The sequence below is a fragment of the Labeo rohita genome, chromosome 11 (assembly GCF_022985175.1).
Source record: "Labeo rohita strain BAU-BD-2019 chromosome 11, IGBB_LRoh.1.0, whole genome shotgun sequence".
Classification (NCBI taxonomy): Eukaryota; Metazoa; Chordata; class Actinopteri; order Cypriniformes; family Cyprinidae; genus Labeo; species Labeo rohita.
In genome coordinates, this window is record NC_066879.1 from 9,266,476 (window position 1) to 9,283,484 (window position 17,009).

General features: G+C 35.2%; 2 protein-coding genes across 2 annotated transcripts; both read left to right on the forward strand.

Annotated features, from left to right (window-relative positions):
- Positions 1 to 2,195: 2,195 nt before the first annotated feature.
- babam1 (BRISC and BRCA1 A complex member 1) lies at positions 2,196 to 7,823 on the forward strand. The gene is made up of 9 exons (XM_051122818.1): positions 2,196 to 2,352; positions 2,692 to 3,096; positions 3,187 to 3,245; positions 3,331 to 3,451; positions 5,255 to 5,333; positions 5,475 to 5,499; positions 5,737 to 5,866; positions 7,054 to 7,140; positions 7,225 to 7,823. Exons 2-9 carry the CDS (start codon positions 2,698 to 2,700, stop codon positions 7,423 to 7,425), a joined length of 1,101 nt encoding a protein of 366 aa, XP_050978775.1. The 5' UTR covers positions 2,196 to 2,352; positions 2,692 to 2,697; the 3' UTR covers positions 7,426 to 7,823.
- A 2,216-nt stretch (positions 7,824 to 10,039) lies between these two features.
- Positions 10,040 to 13,733, forward strand: plvapb (plasmalemma vesicle associated protein b). The gene is made up of 5 exons (XM_051123395.1): positions 10,040 to 10,501; positions 10,622 to 10,706; positions 10,789 to 11,477; positions 11,592 to 11,672; positions 13,277 to 13,733. Exons 1-4 carry the CDS (start codon positions 10,115 to 10,117, stop codon positions 11,661 to 11,663), a joined length of 1,233 nt encoding a protein of 410 aa, XP_050979352.1. The 5' UTR covers positions 10,040 to 10,114; the 3' UTR covers positions 11,664 to 11,672; positions 13,277 to 13,733.
- Positions 13,734 to 17,009: the final 3,276 nt, after the last annotated feature.

A 17,009-nucleotide genomic window follows, 5' to 3' on the forward strand; every position in this document is an offset into this window, starting at 1 on the left:
AGAAATATAGTAATTTTGAAGCAATAGTTGAGTGAAATAAAACTACACAACTAAACATTTAACCAAACCGATGGTCAAACAACGTAATTGCTGGGTTTGTCCATATTTCACCCAGCACTGGATTGTTTTTAACCCAGCATTTTTAAAAGTGGAGAAGCTTTATGTGTATATAAATGAAACCCAAACAGTAAATAAATAAATAAATATAAATGAAAACCCAAACAGTTTAGGCACTATTATTTAAATTGTGAATCTGAAGGTGTAAATTAAAAAAGAAAGAAAAAAGAGAGAAAACAACACTCTAAAAACTGCTGGGTTAAAAACAACCTAGCGCTGGGTAAAATATAGACATACCCAGCGATTAAGTTTTTTTGACCCAGTCGTTGGGTTAAATGTTTAACCCAACTTTTTGGGTAGTAACCCAACTGCTGGGTCAAAACAACCACATTTTGTAGTTTGTCCATACTTTACCCAGTGCTGGGTTGTAACCCAGCAGCTTTTAGAGTAAACAATAAACAAACAAACAATAGAAAGAATGAATGAATGGATGAATGAACAGAGGAATTTAGGATTTTAAATTTAATAAATTAGGATTATAATTCAGGAAGTGCGCATAAAAAAATTTAAATAAAAAATCTTGTTTTTACACAATGGCATCTGCATTTGAGTAAAAATACTAGCACTGGGTGAAATATGGACAAACCCAGCAATTGTTTTGACCCAGTGTCTGGATTACATGTTTAACCCAACTTTCTGGGTAGTTTTATTTAACTCAATTATTGTTTAAAAATTATTATGGTTGTCTTAAAATAAACCCAAAACAGGTTGTAAATTAAAAAATCAGACACACAACTACTAGAGACAGCTATAATCAAAAGGTGAACATTTATTAATAAGCAATTTAAAAATGTTTATTATGTAATTATTTAACTTACTAATAAATGTTCATTTCCAGTCTATTTTCGGTTCATTTTAGGTGAGAAGTATTGTAATTTTGATGTAATAATTGAGTAAAATAAAACTACACAACTAAACATTTAACCAAACCGATGGTCAAACAACCCAGTTGCTGGGTTTGTCCATATTTCACCCAGCACTGGATTGTTTTTAACCCAGCATTTTTTAAAGTGAAGAAACTTTATGTGTATATAAATGAAACCGAAACAAATATATAAATAAATATAAATAAAAACGCAAACAGTTTAAGCACTATTATTTAAATTGTGAATCTGAAGCCTTAAATCAAAAAAGAAATAAAAAAAGAGATAAAAAATCTGGACAAACCCAGCAATTGTTTTGACCCAGTGTCTGGATTAGATGTTTAACCCAATGTTTAACCCAACATAAGCTTTATGTGTATATAAATGAAACCTAAACAGTTTAGGCACTATTATTTAAATCGTGAATCTGAAGCTGTAAATTAAAAAAATAATAAAAAAAGAGAGAAAACATCACTTTAAAACCTGTTGGGTTAAAAACAACCTAGCGCTGGGTAAAATATGGACATACTCAGCGATTGGGTTGTTTTGACCCAGCGGTTGGGTTAAATGTTTAACCCAGCCTTCTGGGTAGCAACCCAACCGCTGGGTCAAAACAACCATATTTTGTAGTTTGTCCATATTTTACCCAGTGCTGGGTTGTATTTAACCCAGCAGTTTTTATAGTGAACAGTAAACAAACAAACGAATGAATGAATGAATGAACAGAGGAATTTAGGATTTGAAATTTAATAAATGTATGTGTGTAAGTGTGAAGTTCTGGGAATGGCAGTTTACAGTTTCACTGTAAATTTTATGACATGTTTAGTTTGACTTCGACTTACTGTAGCCTATATTTAACAGTAGGCATGAGTGGTTAGATTAGATCAATTACAGGTTTTCACTGTTTATAGTAAAAGAACTTATTGTTAACCAGTTAGGCCTAAAAAGTTTTTACTGTTGCATTTTTACAGTCTTTTATAGCTAAAATTACAATATTTTTTTTTACTGTGGGATTTGTAATTCAGTCATTTAGTTGACTGAACCAAATAGATCCTTGAGGTAGGTATGTTTATATATTGTAAACTTATTATTCTTTCTCTGACTTGTTTTCTATTTAATTTAGTTTTGTTTTGTTGTTGTAACTGCTCTTGATACTGGAGCAAAAGGTCGAGGCGGCACAGCGTCGCTGAGTGAAGCCGCAGTAACTCTCCAGTCCGCCGTAGGCGCTACTGATCAGAAACTCACTTCAGCACTCGATTCTGAATGACACCGACACAGAAGCGAACGAGGAAGTGTCGGAGAATAACATTGTGACATCAGATTTAGATTAATTTAACCAACTAAACTCATATTTTCATCTGTTGCATGTTTGGTAAGTTATTGTTATACATTATTTCACTATTCTACTTGCGCTGCCTGTATCTTCGTGCTTGAAAAGTCACGAATGTTGAACTGTCTTTGCTTCATACAGATGAATATTAAAAACGTATTTTTAAAAGCTAATTCAGGTTTGGGTTTTAAAAGTAACCCCTTTTGTTATAATTCTTGCTGCTGCTTACACATGTTTTTATTGAAATAATTTGAGAATGTTTGCTTTTATTTTCATAACATATTCAGTAAATGCAGTATTAAGCATATGTTTGGTGTATATTGATTTATTGGTGTGATTTAGTCTAATATATGACATTCTGATGTTGTCTGATGTTGTCAGGTTGACATGGAGACCCCTGAGCCCGGTCAGGCAGATGGAGAGGAACGGATGATGGAGCTGAGACCCAGGACCCGGTCCAATCCGGAGGGTGCGGAGGACCGGCGTAGCAGCACCGGGAGCCTGAACAACAGCCTGGCGTCCCCACCGCAGCCGGCCGTGGGCAGCCGTGTGGAAGGAGAGGGAGAGGCGGCCAGCACCGATAGCCCTCCGCCTTCTGCCTCCGCCATCACAGCCGCTGCACCCGCACCTGTTACTGCAGCAGGAAACTCCACAGCCAGCATGCCTGCGATGGCTTCTGCAGTGAAGGAAAGACCCAAACCCCCCCAGCCGTCCATGAGCACCCAGATCCCCCCATCAGCAGAGTTACACCTGCGGGCGCCACGGGTCAACTGCCCAGAGAAAGTGGTACGTCTGTCAGTAAACAGAACTTTAGGTTGTTTGAATCTGAAAACACTTCTGTCAGTCAAGTTTTCTTGAAATGTCTTTTTTTAACAGATCATCTGTTTGGACCTTTCAGAGGAGATGTCTTTACAAAAACTGGAGTCGTTTAATGGGTAATTTTACAGTTTTTAAATTCAGTATATACATTTAGAACGAATGTATTGTATACTTTTTTTTGTAAATGATTTGCATTTCCAGATCCAAGACGAACGCCTTAAATATTTCACAGAAGATGATTGAGATGTTTGTGAGAACCAAGCACAAGATTGATAAAAGGCATGAGTTTGCTCTGGTGGTGGTGAATGATGATGCCATGTGGGTGAGTGGACAAAACCTATTAAATGAATCAGAAATATTAAAATATTCCAAATTATTCATTTTCATTAAAAGCCTCATTAAAAAGTTTTTTTGTTGTTGTTGCTTTTATTTTTAGATTTTTATTGATAAATTTTGTTACGTGCTTTTGTTGTTTTTTATTTATATATGAATTAATTTATTTAATTTTTAATCATCTTAGTACTTAAAATTATTTGCAGTTGGACGCCAAGGCAATATTTTTAATTTTCATGTAATATTTATGTATATTTTGTTTCAGCTTTATTTCAGTTAGTGAAAGCATTTTTTAATAGGTTTAGTTTCATTTTATTTAACAATAACAGTAGTGTTCTTTGGTTATAAATATTTGAACTTTTGTTTGACAAATCGAAGTTATGTGGTACATCTGTAATTCATAAACGTAAAACTAGAAATGATATTATCCCCTCATGACTGTGGGGTCAATAAGTCTTTTAAAATATCAGATTATTTATGACAAGGCAAGGTTAGATCCAGTTGTAAAATGTAGTGCGACTTCCCAAAATCAACAATAATTATTGGTTTTACCCTGAAAAATATATTTTAAAACTTGAATAATTAAGACACTTGCATGTATTCATTGTGTATGGGAAATTTGAAAAATAACTTTTTAATTATTATTTATTTTTATTAAATAATTAATGTTTATATACTATTACAACATGTAATTTTAGCCTGAATTAGCTTTAGTTTTATATTTTCAGTTTTCAATTTCATTTTTGTTGAAGTTTTAATAATTTTGTCATCTGCTTTTGTTGTTGTTTTTTAATTTTTTTTGTTTTGTTAACATTTACATTTATTTATTTATTTATTTTTATTTTATATGTGTTTTTTAAATCATATTTACATTTGCATTTATATACTATTACAATACGTACTAATATTTAGTATATTTGTTAGTTGTTATAATATTTGAATTAGCTTTAGTTTTATATTTTCAATTTTTAATTAAATTTTTGTCCAAGTATTAATAGTTTTGACATGTGCTTTTTTTGTTTTTGTTTTGTTTTGTTAATATTTACCTTTATTTATTTTTAACATTTCTTTAACATTTCTGATTTTCATGTTTTGTTTTAATCATATATACATTTTATTCAAAGTTATCCTTCTGTTGAAAAAGGTATAAATATTTTTCAAAACTGAAACCAACATGAATATAATCCAACAAAAATATAAAGAGTACATTTTTTAAAACATGGCACATCTTTTTTTAAAATTAATTATTAATGAATTTTTAATTTAATTTTCTTCTTTATCGAGGAAGATTGGAAATTATATTTTCCCCTCATGACTGTGTGTCAGGGTCAATAAGTCTCTTAAAGTATCAGATTATTTTTGACAAGGCAAGGTTAGATCCAGTTGTAAAACATCATGTGGTGCGACTTCCCAAAATGAACAATAATTATCATTTTTACCCTGAAAAATGTATTTTAAAACTTAAATAATTAAGACACTTGCATGTATTCATTGTGTATGGCAAATATTAAAATAAATAACTTTTTAATTATTATTTATTTTAATTAAGTAATTATTTATTTACTATTCCAACACTTAATTGTAGCTTGAATTGTAGCTTGAACATGGCACATTTTTTTTTATTAATTATTAATGAGTTTTAAATTTAATTTTCTTTGTCGTCGAGGAAACTATTGTCATTTATTGTTTTTTATTTAGATTTTCAAATTGATTGAAGTATACCGTGTTACACTGCTGTCAGTGCTTGACATTCATGTGAACTAGTGCTTTACTTTGAATCTCTTTCACACAGTTATCAGGATTCACGTCTGATCCGCGAGAGCTGTGCAGCTGTCTTTATGACCTGGAGACCAACGTCTGCGAGTCCTTCAGTATCCTTATTTAGAGAGTTAGGCCCATTTTATGTGCTTGTGGAATCAGGTTAGTCCAGATAAACACTGATAAGGGCTGCAGAGGAAGCTGTGAGAATGAATCGTGATCACACTGATGATTTCCTTAACTACTAACTATAGATCTGGAAGATCTCCTTAATGTAATGTAAGTAATCTTTGTCTTCTGTGCTTGATTATTGGACACATGTTCCTGGACACCCACTGTCCTGCAAAGTTTATTTCCAACTTGCTTGAGCACACCTGGCCTGTGACTTAAGTGATCTTGAAGACCTTGATTAGCTGGTTCAGATGTGTTTGATTAGGGTCCCCAGGAGTAGGGTTGAAGACCCATGCTATAGATTAAAATCCTGTCATTCAATTGTATAATATCCTTCTCCTGTAGTTTGCAGAAAATTGAACTTCCTCAGATGGAGAACATTCAGACCATCCCACCTCCGTTTGTAGTCCGGACGCTCCTCATCTTCAGCCGGCATGCTGGCATGCTTCAGTTCAACCCCTCTGATGCTGCCAAAGTAAGTTTGTTTGTCTTGTTATTACATAATTATGGGTCAGTAACAAGAACGCTTTTTTTTAATCCGGATTTATTAAATAAAATTCTGTCATTAATTACTCACCCTAATGTTGTTCCAAACCCATAAGACCTTTGTTGCAACACAAATGAAAAACACCCTCATGAAAAATTTTTCTTTGCTTGTATTCCTATTAAAATGACTAGATTTTATCTTTGAAAATTGGCAGAACAGCTATAAATGTGACCACACATTTTGTCCGTTAAATCAAAGTCATGTGGTGCAACCAAAAAACAGGAAGTGATATCATAGAGAGGAACCCCACAAGTCTTCATGACTGTCTTTTTAAAGTGAAGTTTATAAGTGAAGTTCAGGCTGTAAAATGTAATGTGGTATAACCCCTTAATAAATAGTATAAATAAATAGTTTATGAAATTTGAAAAAAAATAACATAGAAATATTATAATGTTAATTATAATTATAATATAATATAAAAAATATAATAATTATACATATATATATATAGAGAGAGAGAGAGAGAGAGAAATTAAAAGTTATATTCAAATACGTTTATGCAAATAATTCTAAAAAAGTGTTCACCCACATATATTGTAAATGTAAAGAAAATTACTTCATGGTTACACCATATTACACTTTTGGAGTTAATGAATTTAAACTATTTTTTTATTGAAAATAGTATAATGTTTTTCAGAACCATATGAAAATATGAACACAAAAATTCTTTATCTTTCAGCTTTAAACAAAATTAATCCCTGAGAAATTTAGGCCAAAACAGAGTTATTATAGTTAGCTAAAATAACATAAAAAATAAAAATAAGAAAAAAGTCATTACTTGAAATAAAATTTTAAAAACTAAAATGAAATAACATATATAAAAAAGTACTTATTTTAGTTCAGTTAATTTTAAAAGCAACATTTCTCATTTTCTTTTAGTTAAACTTGATGTACTGAAATAAAAATAAAAAATATAAACATTTCTGTTTCTAAAAATAAATAAAAAAATTAATAATACTATATTGACATTTTAAAATGACAAAAAATTACTTAAATTAAAAAAAAACAGAAGTCAGAAAATTCAAAATATTTACAAAAATTATAATATCTCTGCGATACTAAAATAACTGTGTCTTCCTGAAATGAGTAATCCTGCAAATTCCCTTTCTTTCCAGAAAATGCTGCAGTCTCCCTATTTCTTCTTTGATGTTGTTTATCTTCATAATGGAACTGAAGAACAGACAGAAGACACCAGCTGGAAGGTTTGAGCTTCCTATGATTCCCTCAAGTTATATATGTTTCAGTTTTTCTAAAGAGGTACTGAATGTCTGTGTCTGTGTTGTCAGGACGTGTACGCCTCCTTCAGCGAGCTGGACTCTAAGGGAATGTGTTATCGCTTTGAGGTGTCACTGTGTGGTCCTGCAATCGAGCTGCACAACTGCATGGCCAAACTGCTGTGCCATCCACTGCAGAGACCCTTCCAGAGCCACGCGTCGTACAGTCTGCTGGAGGATGATGACACGCAAGAGAACGAAGCCACGGTGTGAGATTGATCTGACTGATACACTCCCAAATTAAGGAGTGACCTGTGAATAACTGCTTATATATGGCCTTGTCCATTGTTTCTGTACTGGAATGCCTCTTTTATTACTTTTGGAAACTTCAGTGTCTTAATTTGGCACAGCGGACATAACCACACTAGCTCAAGACCCTGTTGTGGAATGAACGCTAAATCTATTAGTTTTGAGAATGTCAGCTATTAATATCCTGGTTTCAAAAAACGTCCCGTTTAGGGATACATTATATACCCCTCAAACACCTGCTAGTTATGTGGCGGAGATTCACAGATGAGCTCATGTGACTGATGGCATAGACATTAAATGACAAGGCATTTGAACAGAAGACTTTTTCAAGTAAAAAAAAAAAAAACAATATTGAGTGGGAACTAATAGTGGGCAGGGCTTGATCCTGTCCATAATTTGACTGGATAGTGAAAAGCAATATTATTGGTTAACATATTCTACCAAATCCCTCATTTTGTATGGATTTATGCTACACTGTATTATTATGTACTGTACTGAATGTATATCCTGTTAATAAAGTATTGGAAATGGCCAGTGATTTTAATATTTTAAGGAAGTTCAATGCCAGTGCCAGTGACATACATATAGAACCAAAGCAAATATTTTTATAAACGAAATACAAAACTCTTAATGGGAAGGTTAAAGCAGCAATGTAATTGTGACCACAAGAGGTCGCAGGAGTACAGCTGAACAAAAGTAAAACAGTCATTTGTCTACATAATGAACAAGGTAAATTATTTTGTGGAATTTACCTTTGGGATCATTAACTGGAACTGTTTTTGTGTTTGTGTTCTTTCTTTTAGAAGACATCGTTTTGTTGTGATTTTGGCCACATAAACTCGTATTAATTTGTGATTAGGTATCCTGCTTTTGAGCAGCACAAACGTTCGGAGATAATAGCCGGAAGAGTGTTCAGGTCATTTTTTTTTCTCTTTTATTGTGTTAATCATCATTAACCTTTTTCACCCCACAAACTCCTTACTTCTGAGAAGTATTTTGTTCCAAGCTGTAAACAAAGTTGGAGGAAAGCCTACATCAAGATTCTAAATTCTCAGAAACAGTCTTTAAAGTTTCCAACCCTTTTAAAAATAAAACTTACTTTTTTTTTCGTAGCGACGAGGTTTGGTATTTTTTGGTTCCCTAAAGAATCTTTAAGTGACCAGTTTTAAAAATAATTTTTTTTCTAAATGTGAAGAACATTCGAATAATCTACAGAATCATTCTTGGAACCAAACATGACAAAACCGAGCCTTTATTTTTAAGATTGAATAAGAGTATCCACAAATATGTGATTTACTGAATAGTTTTATTCCTTTTTCTTGTTTACCCAATATTTATTCACCCTCATGTTGTTCCAAATCAGTTTGACATACTGTAATGCTCAACTTTTGTTTTCCAGAGAAGACTGACTGGCAGCCAGTAAATAATAAAACGTTGGGTGAAAATTCTGTCATTATTTTCTCATCCTCAAGCTGTTTCTTTCTTGAGAACATATTTTGAAGAATGTTGGGGGCCAGCAATTCCTTGGTTACTAACACTCTTCAAAATGTCTTCTTTTGCGTTCAGCAGAATAAAGAGACTCAAACGGGTTTGGAACAACTTGAGGGTGAGTAAATGATGACAGCATTTTCATTGTTGAGTGAATTATCCCTTTAATATCTGACAGGACCAAAAATGTGTGCCGAAATTCTTAGAGTAATGAATATTTGTTGAGCTCTCGCTCTGATGCCCTATAATAACCACAGCTCATCTGTCTTAACTGTCAAATGTCTTATGTCCGCCTGTCTTTTGCAGATTCAGCTTCCTGTTTTTGTCTTAAAGCTCGTTTGTGTTCTGTAAGGGTATTTTGTGAGAACTTCTAGTCAGTTTCGAAAACCCTCTGTAAATGACTTTCCGCTGAGGATGGATTGGCAAGGAGACAATGGCCTGCAGGAAAACCCCTGACTTACTTTATGTTCCCTCTTCACACTCTCCCAGACACGACTGTCAGCTGCGAGCGTCATCGCCAGCCCGGGATCAAACGTGCTGCCGCCTCCTGGACTTCTGGGAGAGTTTGTTATTCATTCCTGCGAGGAGGATGGCAGGTCACCATTGTTGTCCCTCTGCAGGAAACAGTTTCAGATGGGTTGTTTTGATCATATGTATCTGATCTGATCCAGGAAAGACCTGCTTTTGCTGAAATATTGTTTTTCTTGGCCAAAGTGGATGACAGCTGAAAGTTAATTAACTCATATTGAGAAATACCAATATGGACGCCAAGAAAAGCTAAAGACAAATCACGCAATGAACTTATACGTATAATAAGAGCTATCGAGATGTTTGACGGTGGTCTACATTCCTTGTCAGGGTTTGGTGTGATTTATGAGGGAACGCAAGGGAGGAGCTCCAGCTTTGTTTATCTCTGAAGCTTCAGCGTGAAGTACCGATAACCTCAGGAGCTTTCCTGGGGAGGGTCCGGAAAGAGTCACGGCGCGGGAAGTGTGTCTCTGCATTTATAAACAGCTCCTGCCCCGCGTCCTGATAGAGGTGTTTACATTGCCCATAAGTGTGACAGGGAATTGTGGTAACCTTTTGACCACTGCTTTTCCGTAACAAACCTCTAGAATCACCATCGTCTGAAGTTCTGTCTCATTCCCACAACTGGACCTCAGAAATGTACAACAGCAACTACTCCCGAGCCACGTTAGGACTGGAGGCGAAGCAAATTAACAAGGCCAAGGGGAAAAGCTGCGGCTACTACATGAGGATCGTCTTCTTCTTCTCCTCTCTGATCCAGTCGCTCATCATCGCCAGCTTGGTGCTCTTCCTCGTGTACGGCCAGCCGGAGAAGACCGCCGAGGAGAAGAGGGTGGAAGAGCTAGAGATGGCCTTCAACAAGCTCTCCACGGACAACACCAAACTTAGAAAAGACAAAGCTGACCTCACCAGTGCCCTCAAAGCAAAGACTGGAGAGAAGGATGCGGCGGATAAAGAGATAGCAAAGCTGAAAAATGACTTGAACTCAACAGCAATCAGGGGCAGTAACTTACAGAAGTTACTTGTAAGTCCTTTATTTGCTTGTATGTCAATGTTTACTCAGCTTCATGTCATTCCAATCCTGTATGACTTACTTTCTTTATCTTTGTAACAAAAAATGTGATTTCGATTGGCTGTTTTACAGAGTGCTTGTGAGGCCAGTAAAATGAAGCTGTCAAGCACTCGAAATACTCCACTTCCATGTCCACCAAGCAACAACAATCAGAACGGTGAGTGGAATCAATGAATCAATGAATAATCAAATTCAAGAATAGATCCTCCTGTTGACATGGTTCTCTTTTCTCTTCTCAGGTGAAATAAAAACTCTAAATACTCTTCTGGAACAGCAGAGAGTTCTATATGGAATCCTTAAGAGTAACTTTAGCCAGACGGTGGAGTACCTTAAAGCTGACTTGGACAATGCGGTGAAGGATAAAAACGAACACCATAGCCAGGTCATACAGCTGAGACAAGAAAATATGAATTTGAAATCCCAGCTCGATGTCTACACCAAGAAATGCAAGGAAGACTTTGCAGATTCCCTCCAAGGCATCCAAACGGTCACAAGCACCTTCCTGACCAAAATCGACAGCTTCTTCACCAACTCGGTCACGTTTCACCTCACCTGTCCGAAACAGGAAGAACAGATGGAAAGGATTCGCTCTAACTGCTCCAGCCTCTCTCGACAAGTTGAGGACAAGTTTCAGAGCTACTTGGACAATGTTGGAGCGAAGGTGTCAGACATTCAAAAACAGAGCAGTCGGTTGGAAGTACAGAACGCCGGATTGAATTCAGAACTGGATAAGTGCAAAACGGACCGGGAGAAAGTGGCTACGGAGAGCAGCAAAAAGCTGCAGGACTCCCAACAGAAATATGACAAGCAACTGGAGCAGCTTCTCAAAGAGCAAAAGAGACTGAGGGACTCCAAAGAACTACTAGAATCCCAGCTTGCTGTGAAGGACGCCACCCTTATATCTCTGCAAAACGGCTGTGTACAACAGGTAGGAGTTACATCTTGAAAATCCCCTATGGTGGCCAGTTTTAGCCTGAGTGCATGTTTGAATCCTGTAGAGTGTATCGTAATTAACTCAAATCAATCTTCACTGCTCATACAGCCCAAACCTGCTGGTCTTCAACCCCCTGGCATAGCCAGCTATTACCCCCCCGTACCTGGTAGGGGCCATTAACCACTAAAGGTAAGTTGTCTTTATTCGTCATGGGCAAGTCAATAATCACTTGGCCCTGCTCGAAGGGTGCAGGGCATTATTGTCCATTTGTTACATACTACACCAGAGGTATCCAATTCTGTTTCTGAAGGTCCAACGTCCTGCAGAGTTTAGCATCAACCTCCTTCAACACACCTACCTCGAAGTATTAGATAATATGAAGAACCTTGAGACGATAGTTCACCCAAAAATGAAAATTCTGTCATTATTTACCCTCAGTTGTTCCAAACCTGAATCTGTCTTCTGCTGAACATGAAAGAAGATATTTTGAAAAATGCAGGTTATCAAACAGTTGTTGGACCCCATTGACTTCCATAATATGGAAAAACAATATTACGGAGGTTAATGGGGACTAGAAACTTTTTGGTAAAAAAGAAACTCATACAGGTTTGCAATGATATGAGGTTGAGTAAATGATAAGACTTTTCATATTCGTGTGAACTATCCCAGGTCTGGACTGGGACAAGGACTGGACACTAAGACATACGTCATCGTCATTTTAAGTCTAAATCCAAATGTGACAACACTGCAGTTAAATAAATATGCTTAGATCTCGCTGGTGCATCACATTCTGATTCTGCAGGGCCACGTCTCTGCAGATTTTAGCTGTAACACACCTGCCTGGAAGTTTCTAGTGATTCTTAAGAGCTCATTTGGCAGTTTCAGATGTGTTTAAATAGGGCTGGAGCTACACCTTGCTAAAAGGTGGCCCTTCAGAAGCAGTATTTGACACCCCTGAGCTATCAAGATGGTTGTGGAAAATAAAACTCATAATAACTTGTACCTTGCCTTGAGCACTCCATGTGGAATTTTGTCAAATTAACATGAAAATATGTAAATGTATAGGGAACATTTTAAATGAATAGTCTTTGAGTGTACAGGGAACAACTGAGGATTTCAAAATGCACATTCTCAGAAAAAAAGGTACAAAAGCTGTTACTGGAGCGGGACCCTTTAACCCCCTATGGTACCATGTTGCCTCCAGGTTTAAAAAAAAATAAAAAAAATAAGACACAGATTTAATTGAAGGTACACTTTTGTACCATATTTACCCATAAAAGTTGGATTTTAGCACCCTAAAAGTACATATCAATACCTTAAGTGTACATATTAGTTTTTAAGTGAAAGGGCAACACCCCAGTGACAGCTTTTGGACCTATTTTTTTAAGAGTGCAGGACGATGATGGTAAATGGCAAATTATTTCCATCCAATGGTCCAAGTGAGCATTATATGTATACTTTACTACCTCACTTATTTAAAACAAACTTCCTATTGTTTTGTCCCACTTTAAAGGTACAAAATGCCTTTTAAAATTTGCCCAGGACCTCCAGAGCTCAAACAAAGGGACATATCATTGTTAACATCTGAAACAAAACAAGCAGTACTTTTTGAAAAGTGCTATTTTACAAGTCACACAGTGGTATATAATGTAAAAATATTGCGTCCTATTAAGAAAACTCTAAGGTTTGGATTTTGAAGAGATTATCATTTGTTTGTAGGACTTGTGTTAATTACACATTTCAGACGGAGTCATTCCGAATGTCTTTTTTATTGTTTTCACTCTTTTCCGCAGGCTGGGTGTGGAGAAGGGAATGATCTGAATCTCAAGGCCGGATTCTGAGTTTCTGAGCGTCTTATGTGCGGGAGTTTCCTAATTTTGAGCCTGTGATCTTTTTTGTAAATAATTTTGTCACATTGTATAGTTGTATTTAAGCATAATGGCCTGTGAACTTGCATGACATGATGTACTGAGGTCTGATTCAATTATTTAGAGTAGCGCAGACCTAAAAATGTGAGATTGCCTTTCCTACAAGCACACAATTAATATAAAATACAAATTTTTATCAGTTGTTAAATATTGAAAGAATCAGATTCTGTGAAGCTTCTACATGTGCTGTGATGTATATAGTATTTTTTACAAATTAGGTAAAAAAAAATTCAGTGATTACTTGTTTAAACAAGTTTTTTATACGTTAATTTGACTGTTTTGAATAAATAAATAGGCATAAAAATAAACTCCCGTTTCCTTTTTTTCATTAAACGTGTACTTAAAGTTAAAAAAAGAAAAGTTATGATAAATTGACATGATTTCATAAAATTTCTCATTTCATAAAATGACGACTTAAGACTTCTAGCTCACTAATCATAATTATTTTAATTTAATAAAAAAAATGGACACAGCTGGATATACTTTTTCATTATAAATATCACAAATGATAAATTTTATAGTTTAAAGATTCAGTTTTTGGGTGTGGTGTGTATAGAAAAGGAAGCAAAAGAGAAAATTAGTCAATGCAAACTGTGTTCTGTGCCCAGATTTGTAAATGTCTTTAAGCGTTCTCTATTAAACATGTAACACTATTCTGAAGGAATCTGTATGTTCCGAGGCAATTCCTTCTGAACATTTTGGCCTCTCCACCAACCTCATATATAGCAAAGGCCAGTGAGATTTATGGCCCCCTTTTAACCTTACTAATCAGCAGAAACAACAGCACAACAGCATCATGAATGAGAGGAAGGCAGAAGGTACAGCGTGCTGCGCAAAGCTCCTCGCACCCCGATGTCGTCAAACGGGTGAAGAGTTCAGCGAGCACACATAAATATTTAAATGAATGTCAGATTGACAGGAGAACAAAGGGCCGTGGGGACCATTTCTGAACACCTCCTTCCTAAACAGCCGGTACAGTTGAACAAGAGAACGCTCAGCTGCATCAGATCGCTGCCAGCCCGTTTGAGCTCAACGCACCTAGAACAAATAAGAATTCCTCCTTTCAAGGCTAGTGTGAAGTCATCCTTTTAAAAAGAGCCATTGGGAGGAAATGTAATTGTTTTTGGGGAAGCCGAGATTTGAAACTCTGCCTACTATATACACAATAAAAAAATGACACATTGGCCTGGTTACAGTGCGCTCTTCTGTTGACTGGACTGATCAGATCCAGATTTTATGAAACAGCTTTTACGGTTCGACTTATGTACCACCCTTTAGAAGATCTATTACATAAGATAATTACATACCTTGAGAGAAATAATCATTTAAACGGATCATCCTGTTCCTGATCATCCTCGATGAGGATCAATGAACATTTAAACTTTTGTAATAATAGTGTGTAGGACCCTCTGTCATAAGTGTGAAAAACTGGAAATCAACATCATACTTTTGATACTTTTTGATCATGAATAAACATTAAAGGGGAAATTATCCCATTATTTACACACTATCAAGCCATTCTAAGTGTATATGACTTCATTCTTCAATTACAGTTACATATTAAAAATGTCCTGGCCCTTTCAAGCTTTATAAAGGCTGATACTGATTAGTGCTGAAGAATACATCGGCACTTAAAAAGTATCGCGATACCCTGCTTTTAAAAACGGTACGATTCCGCATTTTTACCGCAGACGCGCACTTGTTTACTACACACATACACATGACCCTCGCTGTGTTTTCAGCCTCTGCCACCTCAGTATATGAGTACATGAACACATGAACATAATCAACTGCTCTGAGAGTCACTTCATGAGCATTTTACCGTCTCCTTTGCAGAAAACTATCGTCATATAATGAAGACCCTAAGTTTCCATCTTCACGGAAACCCGTCAAAATAAAAGTTCGGCTTAACTTAACAGTCAGAAATATATTAATATATTACTTAATGTAAAGATTGTACTACTAATAATAATAAAAATAGTATTCAAACAGTGTTTAAAGGAGAAGTCCACTTCCAAAAACAGAGATTCAAATATAATGTACTCACCCCCTTGTCATCCAAGATGTTCATGTCTTTCTTTCTTCAGTCGTAAAGAAATTGTTTTTTGAAGAAAACATTTCAGCATTTTTCTTCATATAATGGACTGGTATGGTGCCCCGATTTTGAACTTCCAAAAAGCAGTTTAAATGGCTTCAAACGATCCCAAATGCGGTTGTAAACGATCCCACCCAAGGAAAAAGAGTCTTATCTAGTGAAACGATCGGTTATTTTCATTAAAAAATACAATTTAAATACTTTTTAATGTCAAACGCTCATCTTGTCCTTCTCTCCATGAACTCTGTGTATTCTGACTCAAGACAGTTAGGGCATGTCGAAAAACGTATTTTCTCCCTCAACTTCAAAAATCATTTCAAAATCATCCTACATCGCTGCAGAAGTACCGATCTTTGTAAAGTGAACATGCAAAGATCAAACACCCTTAACAAAAAAGGTAAAACAGCAATATAGGATGATTTCGAAGTTGAGGCAGAACATGAGATGGGAGTTTTTCAACATACCCTAACTGTCATATATCAGAACACAAACAGTCCAAGCAGAGTAAGAGAAGACAAGCGTTTGGCATTAAAAAGTATATAAATTGTATTTTTAAAAATGAAAATAACCGATAGTTTTCCCCTCGGCTGGGATTGTTTACAACCGCATTTGGGATCATCTGAAGCCGCATTTAAACTGCATTTTGGAAGTTCATAATCGTGGCACCATATCAGTCCATTATATGAAGAAAAATGCTGAAATGTTTTCCTCAAAAAACAATTTCTTTACGACTGAAGGAAGACAGACATGAACATCTTGGATGACAAGGGGGTGAGTACATTATATGTAAATCTTTGTTTTGGAAGTGGACTTCTCCTTTAAGAAATATTTACCAGAATTTATTTACCAGAATATTGCAAATACACACCACAGTATTTCTATAAAAAAGGAAATAAATAGTCTATATTAAATTCATTCTTTATCAATTCTAATTATCCTTTATAAATTCATTAGACATGCTTTTGATTATTAAAATGTAGTGAAATGATTAAAAAAGAATCCAGAAAATTCATGGAAAACAAAGATTCACAAAAAAACCCTGAAAAATAATAAAACGTATTTAACAGGGCCTTAAAATGTAATTTTTGTTAAACTTTTAATAAACTGCTGTTAAATTCTGCAAGTTTCATGATTTTAATTAATTAGACTTGCTTTTTGATAAATATTTTTAATGTAACCATTAAAATAGAGTCTAGAAAAAATAAAATAGAATTTAGGAACAAATAAAACAGATTTTATAGGGCCCTCTTTATTTTATTGTAGTTGTCTTTTAGTTTGTTACTTGCATCTAGGTTCGTATTAAAATAAAAATTACAAAAATGACCATGTCATGATATAAATTGTTGTAAAACAAAAATTCCTATATTATGAAATAAGATTTGGCTTTATCCTTTAAGCTAACTTACCAATATAGCAAAGATCTCTACATACCTGTAGGCTCGGTAGCTGCTCACCATAATCCTGTGTAGTGGCACTTGCGTGTGATTATTATTATTTTATGTT

Coding starts and splice junctions, on each gene's coding strand:
- plvapb (XM_051123395.1), top strand. CDS start 10,115: ATGTACAACAGCAACTACTCCCGAGCCACGTTAGGACTGGAGGCGAAG. Junction 10,502..10,621: donor GTAACTTACAGAAGTTACTT/GTAAGTCCTTTA, acceptor GCTGTTTTACAG/AGTGCTTGTGAGGCCAGTAA. Junction 11,478..11,591: donor AAAACGGCTGTGTACAACAG/GTAGGAGTTACA, acceptor CTGCTCATACAG/CCCAAACCTGCTGGTCTTCA.
- babam1 (XM_051122818.1), top strand. CDS start 2,698: ATGGAGACCCCTGAGCCCGGTCAGGCAGATGGAGAGGAACGGATGATG. Junction 3,246..3,330: donor AAACTGGAGTCGTTTAATGG/GTAATTTTACAG, acceptor TTGCATTTCCAG/ATCCAAGACGAACGCCTTAA. Junction 5,867..7,053: donor ACCCCTCTGATGCTGCCAAA/GTAAGTTTGTTT, acceptor CTTTCTTTCCAG/AAAATGCTGCAGTCTCCCTA.